The following is a 14,175-nucleotide window of genomic DNA, read 5'->3' as shown; positions in this document are numbered from 1 at the left end:
GTCCCAAGAACGAGGGATGAGGACAAAATCTGAAGAGCCTGTGCAGATCCCACAGCTTGTGAGAGGAGCGGATCTGCTCCAGCACCTGGCTGCATCGCTCAGATTTGCCAAAGAGGGAGGTCAAAGTGCCTTTCTGTCTTGTGCAGCCCTGGAGGGACCAGTGCACCGTGAGCCCTGGTGCAACAGAAGTGTGCAGGCGCCTGGGTTTGCTTAGAAGGAAAAGGATCAAGCAGTTTGAGCCTTTGGATTTAGGCTGGGAAGCAAGAGCAGCAGAGGTTGAGAATGGCCATCACGGTTCAGTGAGACACGTGTCCAGCTCGTCCTCCTCCAGCATGGATTCCCACTGCTGTTCGGGGCAGCCCACAGCAAGCAGCAAAGAAAATGAAGTCATTTTAACTCCTTTGCTCCTTTTTTTTTTTTTTTTTGGGTTGGGGAGGGTGGTTAGAAATCTTTTCAGTTGACATGGTGTTTGCAAAAGACCTGTGGCTCACAGGGCTTCTAAAGCCTCAGTTGAGATTTGCTGAGCAGCTACAGGTCCCACTGACTCCCGAGTGAATTGCAGCTTCTCAGAACATCTGGAAATGAGTCCATTTTCACTAAAGATGGGCAATCAGAAAGGGAGGCACCCAGCATTTGAGGCTACTTTTAGAAACACATATATATATAACTGATTTGCAAAAAGAAATAGGGAAAATGATGCAGGCACCTGACAGAGTATTTATTTTCGTTCATGGCTGATTTGCCTTTTTTTGCCGTAATTGCCCAATTTGCACAGTTGGTTGTGGTGTGCACAAATCATCTTCTAATTGCACACCATAATTATTCACAGTTCTTGTCCCAAAGTGTTTTCATTTGATTTCAGAGCAAACACTCTACAGAAATGAATCAGGGAGGCTCAAATCCTCACTGGAGCTGCACTTTCAGATGTCAGCAGTTTCAGGACGACAAAACTCTTTACATTTGCATTTGGTTCAAGTCTGGAAGATTACTGGCACAACTGGGAGGACTGGGCTTTCTGCTCCTGATGAAAGCCAAGTAATGCCCTTCCACCTGTGAGCCACAGACTCAGAGCAGCAGGAGAGATCAGTCCCATGTCCATTCAGTCTTTGATCTGTCTATCGAGAGTGCTAACAAGGGCTCGAGTATTCAATTATTGCCAGCTCTGAGGGTGGCTTACTTGAATCTTGTGAGGGAAGGGGTGACAGTGACTTCCTGAAGAAACTGAACTGAAATCATCAGATGATTTCACATAAGCCACCGATCAGCAATCAGATAGTAATGACTATCAGTCTTGTGCAGGTGACATCTATTTCTACTTTTAAATTAAATTTTTAGAAGTGCAAAATGCCTGGCTGAAAGCAGTAACTGCAATCTATCAGCTCGCTCAAATCCAAACAGAACAGATGGAACACAGATAAGTGAAGCAGACAGCTTAATTTACTCATGACCTCCACAAATTGAAACTGGAATCATTAACAAATAATTATTGTATGGATTTTCAAACGGCTCTTTAAAATGTACATACCTGCATTGCACGGAGCTGGACCACAATCTGTTTGGTGGACAGATTGTGTAAGTTTATGATGTGCATTCATCAAAGAGACGTTTATGTTCTGGAAGCTTTAAGCTCCTCATCCAACAGTTTTCAGCCCAAAGCATTTCATAAAACAGAACGCTGGAACTTACACTGCGCTTCTGTGCTGGGGATGCTTAGGCAGAACATCCCAAGGCATAGAAATGCTCAAGGTTTGGCAGGCTATCAGATGGGTATTTCTTTTACCCTCTTGATTTTAACTCAGCTGAGATTCAGGGAATCCTTCCAATACCATCAGAGCTGTGCTCCATGGCTAGTGCTAATGCCTGTATTCATTTGCAGTGTGCAAACACAACTAAATCAGTATTACCTGTGGGGAAAGCCCGATGACTTGCCCCTTTCTGTGCAGTGAATCCCAATGTTAACCTAATGCAGTCTGATTTCACTATTCATTTCGAGTGGTGCTGTCCCAGACAAGACAATTTTCTTTTATTTTTAATTCTTGGGGTTTTCCTTCTGCTACTGATTCAGGAGGCAGTTTAAGATGTGAACAAATAACAGAACAAAGATACAACCAACAAAAAGTCCTCACCTCAGCATTCAGATCTGCTCCAGCATCTAGCAGCATCTGCACCATAGCCTCATCACCCCTGACACAAGCATACATCAGTGGAGTCATGCCCTAGTCATTTTTTGGAGTTAAAAAACAAAGGAATTGACAAATTTAACACAAAACTCTTTTCATTAAAAAAAATAAAATAATTAAGTATATATCATCAAGACTAACAGTATGTATTTAATGACATCCATTATCTCTGTTACAGACATGCCTCTCAGACTAACAAAAGCAAACCATTTAGTAAAATCTCCATTTTCACTGTCACTTCATTTTTTTTTGTTTTGTTTACACATTATCCTTGTCATTCTTAGCCCAGCTACTGAAATCCAGTTTGTGAGCTTCACCTCCATGTTCATGTACTAAACTTAGCGTTTTTGTCCTTGGGGCCCCAGCAGAGAAATGTTTTTATCAAAACAACCATATTTCCACTGATAGTTTAAAAAGACAATAAGTCTATTCCGTTTTCTATGATCACTGTTTCTTAAAATCTAACTCTTAAAATAACCACCAGAGCCATTAAAAACATCCAAAGCTCTTCTTATGACAGGGCAGATTTGGGCGGTATTTTCCATGTAGGATAAAAGGGAATGGAGATGCTAAAGCTTTGCACAGCACTCCCTGGTAAACAAAAACTTAATTTTAAATGAAATGCTAGACAGCATTGTTGCAAGGAAAACACAGCCCTGTCTGGAGGAAAACTAGATTAACTGACCCTTCACTACCAAACCACCACAACACAATTTGTATTAATCTGATGTACCTGCTGCGCCTGATCACCATTTCCCTTAAGATAAATATTATTGTAGCTGTGGTAATGAGTCTAGATGAAACCATGAAGAAATCATTAAATCTACCATAAATTATAACAGAAAAAGCCGCTTATTGAATACAGTAGGGGGTGTTGATCAACAGTCACTGGTTGTTTTGCAGTAAATTTACCGCAGCGTGCGGCTACTTCTGATGCCTGTTTGTAGCCTATCTCGAAGTCGCCTGGTAAATTTGCTGTCAGATGGCAGCAGGCTCACTGTTTAACCTGAGTGCTGCCATGAAGTGAAATTACTTTTAGAGGCACAGGGGATGCCCAGCATGGCCAGACATAGAGCTGTGCCACTCACTTCTGTTCCTAGCCAGAGCCCAGCACCACCATTCTTGCTGAGCTACCAATTTTCCCTGCTTGCATGCAGGGCTGAAAAGCAGTAGGTGCTTAGGTATGGAAGGATTGCCCTTGTAGAGAAAACATAAATTAAGGTTTGTCCCTGCAAGGTAGTGAGGGACCCCTTGAAAGTCATTGAGAACTTCACAGGATCAAACCCACTTTTGGAGATACAAAGAAAGGGAACAGGAATTTGGGGCCTCCTGCCATTATTAACAAACAACTTCACCCCAGGCAAGGACAGGTTCGGGTGACTTGGAGATACTTGCAAAGAGAATTTGAAACGACTTCAGCTACAGTCAGTGACAGAACATTTCCTCTGGCAGTCAATAAACAGTACCAGAGTAAACAAGACCACCAGAATTATCAAAAAGTTGTGCTTGGGCCTTGAAACACGGTGACTGGACAGTAGCTTAAAATTAAGTACCTGTTACTTAAGCTATTACTTCAAATTCTGTAAATGGTTTTATTCTGAAGTTAAATCAGGTGGTTAGCACATGACTTTGAAGTCCTTGTGCATGACCCAGCACTTGTGCAGCCAGAGCCAAGAGCCCCACAGCAATCACAGCAATGTGAAGGGGCTGCCTGTGTGCCACATGTGGTTTCTGGCCCTGCTGAGGCTGATGATGGACTTACCGTTGACTAAAAGAGGCCCTGAATGTCACATTGCTGTATCAGGATTTTAAAGAGTTAATGAGGTTTCCAAACTCCCCTCCTCTTGCGCTGTTGCCCCTGCTTCTTATGCCTCTGCCAGTCCCCAGGCTTGCTCTGCAGCTCAGCCTTGTGCTGTAGCATCTCTCAGCCCCCGTCTCTTTGCAGGTGGGAGGAATGGGTTTTTAATGAGCCCATCATTACTGCTCCGCACACACAGGAACACAGTAACAACATGAAAAATCAGCACCCAGGGCGTTTGGTTTTTGGTAAAATAAAAAATGACTCTTTTTCTTTCAGCCTTGTATCACTTAGGATTCTACCCTGCAAGATGTGGGATGTCTGGTCCAGGGAAGCATTTAAGTACTGGCTTAACTTTCACTCAAATGGGATGTAAGCATGTGTTCAGAGTTAAGCATATGATTAAGTACTTTGATGAATCAAGCCAGAGTGTTCCCAGGTTTCAGCCTGGAGGACAGAGGAAATATGCTGTGAAAAGTTTCCAGGTTCAGACTAACTTAAAATAATAATGATTTTTAGAAGTATGATGTATGAACCTTGGAATGGGCTCTCTCATACAACTTTTTTTCAGGGAGTACTGCTTTCTTCTAAAGCTTTTCTCAAAGAAATTCACAATATTGACCCAAACTGAAACTACTGAATGCAACATAACTCGCATTCCTAGAGAAGCTTTCCTCTCAGATGACCTAAACCTACTTACAATCCAACTATGACTTTCACTGGGGGCATCAGAAAATTCAGAAAACTCAATTTCAAAAGGAAGCGGTAATATCCAGGTCCATCATTACCCTCTTGGGAATGGGGAATGACCTCATGAGGATCACAGTCCAACTGTGCCAGCCACAGGGGCAGGTTTATCCCTGGACACAACCACTGGCCTCCTGGAGAAGCAACTCCAGAGAAATTTAGGCTCTTCAGCTGGTGGATGTTGGCAACACAGCTAATGGAGAGGTAACATTGCAGAGAGGCTTTCACGTCTCGAAGATCAGTTCAAACAGGACTCAACTCAGACAGAGAGTGCCGGTGATTAACTTTTTCCTGACAGGGGACTGAGGGTTTATGTAATACGTGTTGCAAATCCCAGGGCAGTTTTCTCTGGGAAGGTGTTCACCTCAGAAAGTCCTGTCCCACACCACTGTTCAAGACATTAAAACCATTTTAAATATTCAGATTAACTCTAAGCTGTCTCATGATCTCCTTCTGGCTTCATCCAATTCACTTCTCTGCTAAGAATATTTCAGGGGATGCATTCACCCTCATGCTGAGTTGCCTCAGTACCAAAGAATCAATACGACTTGAAATGACCAAACTTATCTTAGATATTCACCTGATGGTGCTTTAACTAAACGTGAAGCAATGCAGGGTAAACATTAAGGTCCTGCCTTTATTTAGCTGAAAGCTGGGGCTCATTTACTTCGATAAACAGAAAAAAACCCTCACTTTTCACGATTTTCTTTACATTTCTATCTTGTTACCTGTTCACTCATGCTGTTAATCCCATCCGGCCCCAGCAAGGATATGGCCTGTTTAACCAGATCCGTTCGGCCGCAGTTGAGCATTCGGAAACCCAGGTCTTGCTTGAACTTCGCTTCAGTGGCAACTGCATCCAGTTTCCGAGATGCACAAAAACAGTCGTCGATTCTGTGAACACGAGAAATAAACTCCCTCAGAGGACAGTCACAGGACAGACCTCGCTGTCCCTAGGAAAATAATACTTTGCCCTGTCTCTGAAGGATGCAGGTCATGCACACATTCATTCTCCTTTGACCTGTATGCTCAAGGGACGTGCTGAATGGGAAATGTTAATGCATACTAATGGAGATTGCCCTTGGTCTATCTTTCACGGGACAAGTCATATATTTTATTTTTAAAAATGGGAAAAAAAAAGAGTTTTCACTGGATTTTTTTTCCCTATGGAAGCAACGCACAGCGCATTCTCACCACAAGTTCTCTCTCCGCATGGCGAGGTGATCCAGTCCCCCCAGTCTCTGAAAAGCTTCAGTGGCTTCAGTAAGCTTTGAACTAACATCAAATGGACGTATCACCATTGACAATACAACAAAGAGAAAACAACATCATTCCAAACGCCTTCAAGTATCTTACCAGCACAGCCCCAGTAACTGAGGGGCCTTTGTGGAGGAGAAAGCACGAGTCCCATGGACAAGCAGGGCACCGTGCAACCAGGGAGGAGAAAGCATTCTTGCAAGGTAATTGTGGCAAAATACCATGAATCCTCACTGGCTGTGCGTAACAGACAGAGTGTCATTCTGTTAAGGTCTTATTAGAAGGATCCCCAAACTGTAAGCTGCTCAAAATATCCATTTCCAATGGAAGAAGGGCTAGGAGTTATTTAGCCAAGACGTGAATCTACAGTTCTAGTGAGAGCAGGCAATTCAAATCCAATGATTATACAACCTGGTTTCATCTTATTAAAAGACAGTTTTGCTTTTCTTTCATGCTGAAGAGTGTCTGGGGTAGAGGGTGGAGTCCAAATCCACAGTGCTTTTGGCATGAACTTGGATAAAGAACTGTTTAGAAAAACATTGCTTTCATTCTCCAACAACACTAGGTCAGAAAACAAGGGGCTACTTGTGAATGAAGAAAGAAAATCAGGATCAAAAGTGAAAAAGGCAAATACACATCAAATATTTGTTTTCTAATTTGAATGTAAAAAAAATGCAGCAAACCAAAAAATATACAAACAGCACATCATTATCATTTAACTTTCTCCTTTAACGTGCTTTATCAAAGCTTTACAAAAATATGTGACACACTGCTTAATATTCAACAGCAATATGTGATGAATATGCTGTTTATATAGAAGCAGTGGTATGTGGCAATAGCTGTCGTTCTTCCTCTTTCAGAGGAAGGAAAGTGAGACAGGAAATACAAAGGATTTTGATCAAAGCTTCTGCAGGGCTCAGTACCGAAATTGGCATCTGAGCTTAAGTTTGTTCTCTGCCTTGCTGGGCCACAACCAGACTGGAAATGATATCTTTTGTTCTTTCTAAATACTCAGTCTTGCTTTTGGCTGCTTAAAAGTTGATGCACTACAAATGCAAACAAAGTTTGGAGTACCATGATTGAGGGGAACAAGAACGATGCTGCATCACCACAGCACGCCACAAGATTAACACACGACACTCAAACACAATGAACACCACCAGCAGTAACAGATTCTTAAAAGGTAAATGCCTGCAACAGAGATGAAGAAAGAAAACCATAAGCAGGCTGTTTGTTGCGCAGTTGTTTCCGAGCAAGTTTCAGGAACGAGCAAAAAGCAGCACAGATCTGCAGGGCTGAGCTCGATGACACGGAGATCCACAGGAGCGATTGCTGCTTTTACACGTTCACACCGTGTGGCACATTTCTGGCACAAGAGCTACAGCAACATTTGGTACTTGCTACCCCCATAGCATGGGATGCTACAGATCATCTGTGCCCTCCTTTAATGTACAACAGGGATAAAGCATACTCAGAAGTTAGATGTTGGGATTTTCAGTGCACGGAGGGAGGGGCTGGGCTTCCCAGCAGCAGCTAGCCATTTCCAGATGACTCCGGGCTGAAAACGAGGTGGTTCCTCAGTGAAGTGCAGCCATGGAAAGATCCAGACATCCTCTGAGGACTGCAGAGGTGTCTGCCACTATGAATCACTGCTTGTGTTAAGCCACTGCTTCATCATTTGTACGGAGGTATGTAACATAGACTCTGAATAAAATGGGTCAAACTCAGTGCTGGCAGGAACAGGCAGAGCTTCACTGACGTCAGCCAGGCTTGGTGCAAGCAGAACGCTAGCGATGATCTTCTCTTCACAAAAAAAACAACAAGATTTTGACCTGGGACGCAAACCCACACGTGGGAGGAAGGAGCAACAAGGACCTATTTTACCTATTCTGTAGGGGCTGCCCGGAGTTCTGCTCTGCCGTGGGTTCAGGCATTACCTACTGCTGCTGCTCCGTGTTTGCTCCTCTCTGAGTTTGCTCTGGTCCCCTAAGAGCACATCACTTCACCCACTTATAGCCAAGGACTCATTAGTTACTACTGATGCTGGATGTCAGCAAATTAGTACTCTTCAATCAGCTGGGGAGGATAATAGTCTTGGCCCAAGGCTACGACTATGGGATGCTACTGCAAGGCTGGTGTGCAGCTCTGAAGGAATTGCCATCTAGACAAAGAACTACAAAGCAAGAAACCACATCTTAGTGCCTCTACCTGTGGTCTACACCTCCAAAAGGACACAGCATGAGACCCTGATTTATGGGACAAAGGGAACTACGGTGGCAAAAACTGACATAGATCATTGCTGCTGCCACCATTATGTTGACTAATAAAATGGATAATGATCAAACTGGGGAGTTTAATAAAACAAGAGCATGACGCAAGGGGAAAAAAATGGAAAACATTTCGGAAGAGAAAGTATAGCACCATTTTAAAAAGTCAGAGAGATGAGTGAGTTAAGGAAAAGGAGATTTAACATGTACAGATACAAAGCAGTGAAGAGACAGATCAAAAATGATCAGGAACTACAAGTACCGAATAGGAGAACACAGCATCACTTTTAAAACTGGAGAAAGCCACCTAGGAAGATGGTATGGCAGAAAGAATGAGCAGTCACATTTCAGAATGAAAATCTGGGGGGGGTGGAAGCATCAAAAATCAATCCTAAGCCAACACAGCACTGCATTTGCTCCTAAGTCCTCCTTACCAGTAACTGCATAATGCTTACTCCACCAGGATCACTCTGTGAGTATAAGCAGGGGTCTCTGCCCCATGTTACACGATGTAAGTGGATGCTGTTCTACCACAGACAACGCAGAGACTCACAAATACTAAAGGATGCAAGATAAAAGGAGGAAGGGAGGAAGCACCCTGGCCTGATGCACTCCGAATTCCCATCTTCGTAATGCAACAAATATGCTGACAAGCTATGGAGAGGTGGGAAAAGGATAGGAAGAAGCCTGAAAAATAAGGCTGACGAGGGATGGTGAAGTCAGCTAAATGCACAGGGTCTCACTTCGGAGCTGTAAAGCTGTGCTTGCAAAGTAAGGGACACCAGCATCAGTGCAGCTGAAAAGGGCAACGCAAACAGAACTGGAAACCCCCCCGACTGCACAGTCAGTTCACAGCCCTTTTGCCAAAAAGTATTTGGGATCTTTCCAAACGCACAGGACACTGACACCAGCTCGACAGCTGGACATCCCCTCCAAGGCCACATCAGCTTGCTGCCAGCTCTGCCGGCTGCCAGAGCTCTCACACATTTGTCCTTTCCCCAAGTCCTCAGCCTGCAAAAAAAGATGCTTCTTCATCAGAAGGACAGAGCTGGTTGACGGGAGGAGCAGAAGATCGCAGGGGGCCACAGCTCTCTGTCCCCTTTTCCCTGGGGACAGTCTCAGGAGGGCAGGACGTCACGCCAGCCAGGGCTGCTCAATGTTGAGGTCTCTGACAGGTGACACAGTGGCAAAGGTAGGACTGCCCAGCATCTTTGGAGTTTTATATCCTCCCTCAAAAGGCTAAGCCCATTCTGGATTCCCACATTTAGCAGCCTGTGGAGCTGGGCAGGCTCCTTGGGACCACCACCACCACACACTTGCTCTGACTTCCAAAACTGAGAGGTTACATACATTGGGCTTGACTTCATGTGCACTGATCGCCGACTCAGCAGCAAACCCATCCCATAACTCAGGGGGGGTTCAGTCACCCAACCTATAAACTCACTAACTGCTTCTTCCCAACCCTGAATCAAGCAAATGACTGCCTTTTCAGGTACAAGGGAAACCAGAAGCAAGTGAAATCCCGGTTTTATTTTTGTAGCTAAGCTGTGCGCATATTTTTTAACGTACGACTTTCTCCCGAACCTCTTTTAATTCCTCACGGATATTGCTTCCACAGCAGTTATCTTCAAGATCATTACAGAGTTACCACTGCACATAATTAACTTTACTGGGGCTTTATATGGGCAGCGCCATGGTAACATTAATTATTTGCCAATGGCCCCTGTCAAATTCTGCACGGTGACCATGGCACTCTCCTGCACTCCGAAATACTCAAACCTCTGAAAGGAGTCAAAGGCAATCTTCTTCATTTATAACGGCTCCGAACAGGAGAGCAAATTATTTTTATCTTTTCCCAAACTCGCGTTATGAAAACATAATGCGGCACTTCTGCAGCGATGGTGAAAGGCAAGTTTTTTTCATTGTCACTTGGACCGGCTAAGATAAGGTCTGTGCGGATCTTTAATAAGTTACTCACGGGCTGAATGCATTTGGGAAAACAGATGATTCAAAGACAAAGTGTTTCCATCGTAACTGGTATACGCAGCAGTTCTCTTATTACATAGCTTTTTAATTATTTGTTCTTTTGGAGGGGATTATTGCCAGAGTCAGTAGTGGACAATTAAAAAAATGCAACGCTCTGTAAATGTTATAAAAAGAAAAAAAAAAAAAAAAAAAAGGCATGAACATCCTAATTATGTTCTAAACTATACATGCCAGCATCTCAAGCTAATAGTTAATTTAAAAGAAATGGAAAGCAGAATGTGATGAGCAGCAGGACAAACACTTCCCTCAGCTGAAATGAACAGATCATCATCGTGATATCCAAGCACCAAAACCTTCTTTGTCCACCTGGGACTCAGTCATCAGCCCTTTCAATTAAAAGAATGATAATCTATTAATTAAGTCCATTTCTTTAGCTCTGTGGAGTTTATTCACTATGCCTCTGTCCTAAATATGAATGAGGTCTCACGTCAGAAATTATAGTTCAGCTGGCTGCAAGTCTGGAAGGAGTCATATTTTAGCTAGCTATATGCATGTATTTGCAATGCTTAATTTCTTGGGGTCAGGGATCACGGTTTTGATCTGGGTACACACAGCCCACAGGACAAAAGGGTCCTGTTCCTCGCCTGGGGCTCTTCAGTGAGGCTACAGACACAAACAGCAGTAGCAGGAGCAGTAGCTGATTTGATTTAAATTTGTAAGCGCTCTTTTCCCAGTGACGTGCTCACGGGGAATATCATGTTAATATTAAAGGAACTCCAATATAAATACTATATTGAGACAATTATTTGAGTTTTCAGTTTGGAGAAAGTAAAACATAAGCACAAGCATGTTGATCAAACTGATGAAGAGCGTTACATTTTAATACAGACATAAAGTATCCCTGGTTACTTTAACCAGGAGCCAAATTAGACAAGAAAATAAAACCACTCTGTATATTTATTAAACAACTTCTTATTCCTGTCAAAGGCCTGACAATAAATTGGTTATAGATACTAGAAAACACATCTAAAAAGTGATGTAGCTATCAAAATCAAGACCCAAATCTATATTTCAAAACACTTTTAATATTACAGACACGCATAACATAGGGCAGGAACCATATTCAAAACTGAATCTGACTTCAGACTTTGAATAAGGCTAATGTATCAGGGGAAAATTTGAGTACAGATTCATCTTTCACTAATCTAAGGTTTCACTAATTACTGGAAGGCAATATGTTACCTGTATCCTGATGACTGCATTAAGGAATGTATATAGCATCAGAGCATATGAAGTGCTGCTGAACTTGGTTGCAATGGAAAAAAAATACAGAAAGGCTGTTTATCCTTAAGCTTGTAAAATACAAGTGAGTTCCGCCCTGGAAGTGAAGGAGAACATAAGGAGAAGTCCATCCCCTTCAATAATTTTTTTATTACTGCTGTCTTCAAGCAGCTGGTTGGCAAGGCAGGTTGAGATTCACCTCAGGAAACCCATGCTCTATCTTTTAAGTAATAAAATTTCCTTCATCTACTGGCACCATCTGCCCCAAGGGACTGCTGGATTTTGTCAAGCAGCTTGTTTACAACCGCTTGCTGGTTTGGCATTTTTGTGCCTAATTATGGCAATAGACACGGTTGGTGTTAAAGGATTAGTGAAAATTTGTGGGAAGAACAAGGACATTCAAGGAGGTAGGCAAACACCACCCATCCCTACTTAACAGTGGCAGTATCTAATTAAATAGCAGATTTTCTTAGCAGTTTTCTACTCCCTCTCTCCAGAACCTCAGCCCTTCACCCTGTGAATTTTAAGAGAGTGAAGAACAGTAGAAATATTTTTGTACCTTCAAATGTCTATTTATTAAATATATTTATATTTTCATGCTCTAGTACAAACAGAGGATTTCCATAAATAAAACATTAAATGCAACCCTTCTTTCACTTGAAAGTAAGTAGAGTGTATGGTGTGGTGTAGTATTAAGATGACATGGCAAATGGTGTAGGCTGCTCTGCAAGAAGAAAACTGCACCTCTTGTCTTTGCGTTGCTGTGTCTTTCCCTTTCCAGTCTTCAGAAAACTCTCTACAGTGAGCCAAGGATATCCTCATGTTAAATTAGCTTCACTCTTGAGGTCAATAATCCTATTTTCCTAGAGAACCTTCATTAAGAGGGATGGTCCCAGACAGAAAAGCAGACTAGGTATTCCCGGTTCAAGGCTAATTGGAAATTAGGACTGATTTTCAATTAAAGACAGATTTTCAAAGGCATTCAGATATCGAAATTGCCCAGAGACCTTTCTGGATCAGAGCTGCAAATCCAACTCATAGCCCTGGGTGAGGTTGGGATGAGGCAGCCACTGTGGACACACACAAGACTGGAGTGTTAATAATCCCCATCCCTCCCTGCAGCAAGGCTTGGACCCATCTGCACTTTCAGCTTCAACTTGCTCATGACCCGTTCATACCCACATATTCCCATGTCCCTTTAAACAGAGAGCATTTTTCCTTCTGTGGTGTTTACTCCCAATGTATTTATAGCAGGGAACAGCCCCCTGCTCCCATAGCAGTCACTCTGCTCAGCCAAATGAGCCCCAATCTTTCAGGCTTCCTCTGCAACAAAATTTTGTCAAAACTCAGATCATGCTAGCCCATTTCTCTTCACCTGGTCCAACATGAATATTTTCTCGATGCGAACACAATATTTGCTATGCCCCATCCCTTCCTGCCAGTTCCACCTACAGAGGCACCAGTATTTTCCTCTTGTTGTGCACCCACAAATTGCATTTTCTTTTTTTTTCCCAGGCGAAGAAAACAACCATTTGGGTGGTTCACTGCCATTCTGTGAGGAAACACTTCACTACAGTCTTTACCAACCCATTTTCAACACTCAGCTCCCAATACAGTCTATTTTATGCTGTGTATCTTTTAACTGAGCTCTATGTGCTCGCCTTACAATTGTGGAGAAGTGCATTTCATCTCACTGCTCTTGTCCCAGCCCTCAAGGTCATCCACTCTTTCCTGGATGATTTCCCAAACTTCCTCTGTTTGGACAATGCCTCTCAGCACCATGGCATCAGCAAATTTTAACTTCATGAGCGCATTGCTAATATTTGTGCCAAAGCCCTTTCTGAAAATTAAAAAAGCACAGCTCTTATGATGGAGAGCTGAAGAACTCTGCTTTTAACCTCACTGCGGCCAACCCCACCCCTTGTCACCTCTCTTTAGGCCAACCCTTGCCCGTTTTTCCAGTCCCTGCACTAATCTCTAGCTCTCTGTCTTAACTCAAAGCTCCCTGCATGGACTGCATCACTCAACTCCAAAAAGATGAGATCTACTGAATTTCCTTGGGGTAGAAAATCAGTTATCTTATCACAAAGTTATTAGATTAGTCTGGCAAGCTCTATCTTTAGAAAATCTGTGTCACATTTTATCCCATTTTCCCCTCAACAACATGTCTTTAATTAGCCTTTGCTTCAAAACCCATTCTAAGGCCTCGCATATTATTGACGTTACACTAAGGGGCTGGAATTTTCCTTGGATCATTTCTCATCCTTTTCAAATATTGGGTGCTGCTATTATTAATCCTTAGTGTTACGGTACCACACTCTGGGCTTTGTCAAAAATATTTCTCTCTGACCTTCTGGTTTCATGAGGCAGCTCTTTCCCATCTCTGGGACAGAGGTTATCTGGTCACCCCAATTTGAGTGCATTAAGCCGCATAATTTGCTCTCTTTTTGATTACTGCTCTTCCATTTCCATAACCTTGTTGTTATTATTTAGTTTTCCTTTCTCCCCAGGATTTTCTTCCTGAAAACAGGAGCAAAGTATTCACATTTGGGTGATAGCATCTGTTAGCACTGATGCACACCTCCCCCGGTGCCTTCTCAAGGCCAGGACATAAACACACTGATTTCATCTCTGCACTCCAGGAAGAGAGGAGAAAAAA

The 14,175-nt window shown here is 42.9% G+C and overlaps 1 protein-coding gene across 5 annotated transcripts in view; it reads right to left on the bottom strand.

Annotated features, from left to right (window-relative positions):
- The window catches only part of ABTB3 (ankyrin repeat and BTB domain containing 3), a 160,965-nt gene that overhangs the window by 28,992 nt on the left and 117,798 nt on the right, over positions 1-14,175 (bottom strand). For all 5 annotated transcript variants that reach the window (XM_068664781.1, XM_068664749.1, XM_068664765.1 and 2 more), the window contains exons 5-6: positions 5,454-5,619; positions 2,127-2,216 (exon numbers count right to left, since the gene is read on the bottom strand). In XM_068664781.1, coding sequence (XP_068520882.1) covers positions 2,127-2,216; positions 5,454-5,619 — 256 coding nt within the window. The remainder of the gene's footprint in view (positions 1-2,126; positions 2,217-5,453; positions 5,620-14,175) is intronic.

Source organism: Anas acuta, chromosome 1 (assembly GCF_963932015.1).
Source record: "Anas acuta chromosome 1, bAnaAcu1.1, whole genome shotgun sequence".
NCBI classification, from domain to species: domain Eukaryota; kingdom Metazoa; phylum Chordata; class Aves; order Anseriformes; family Anatidae; genus Anas; species Anas acuta.
This window is presented reverse-complemented; position numbering and strand designations above follow the sequence as displayed.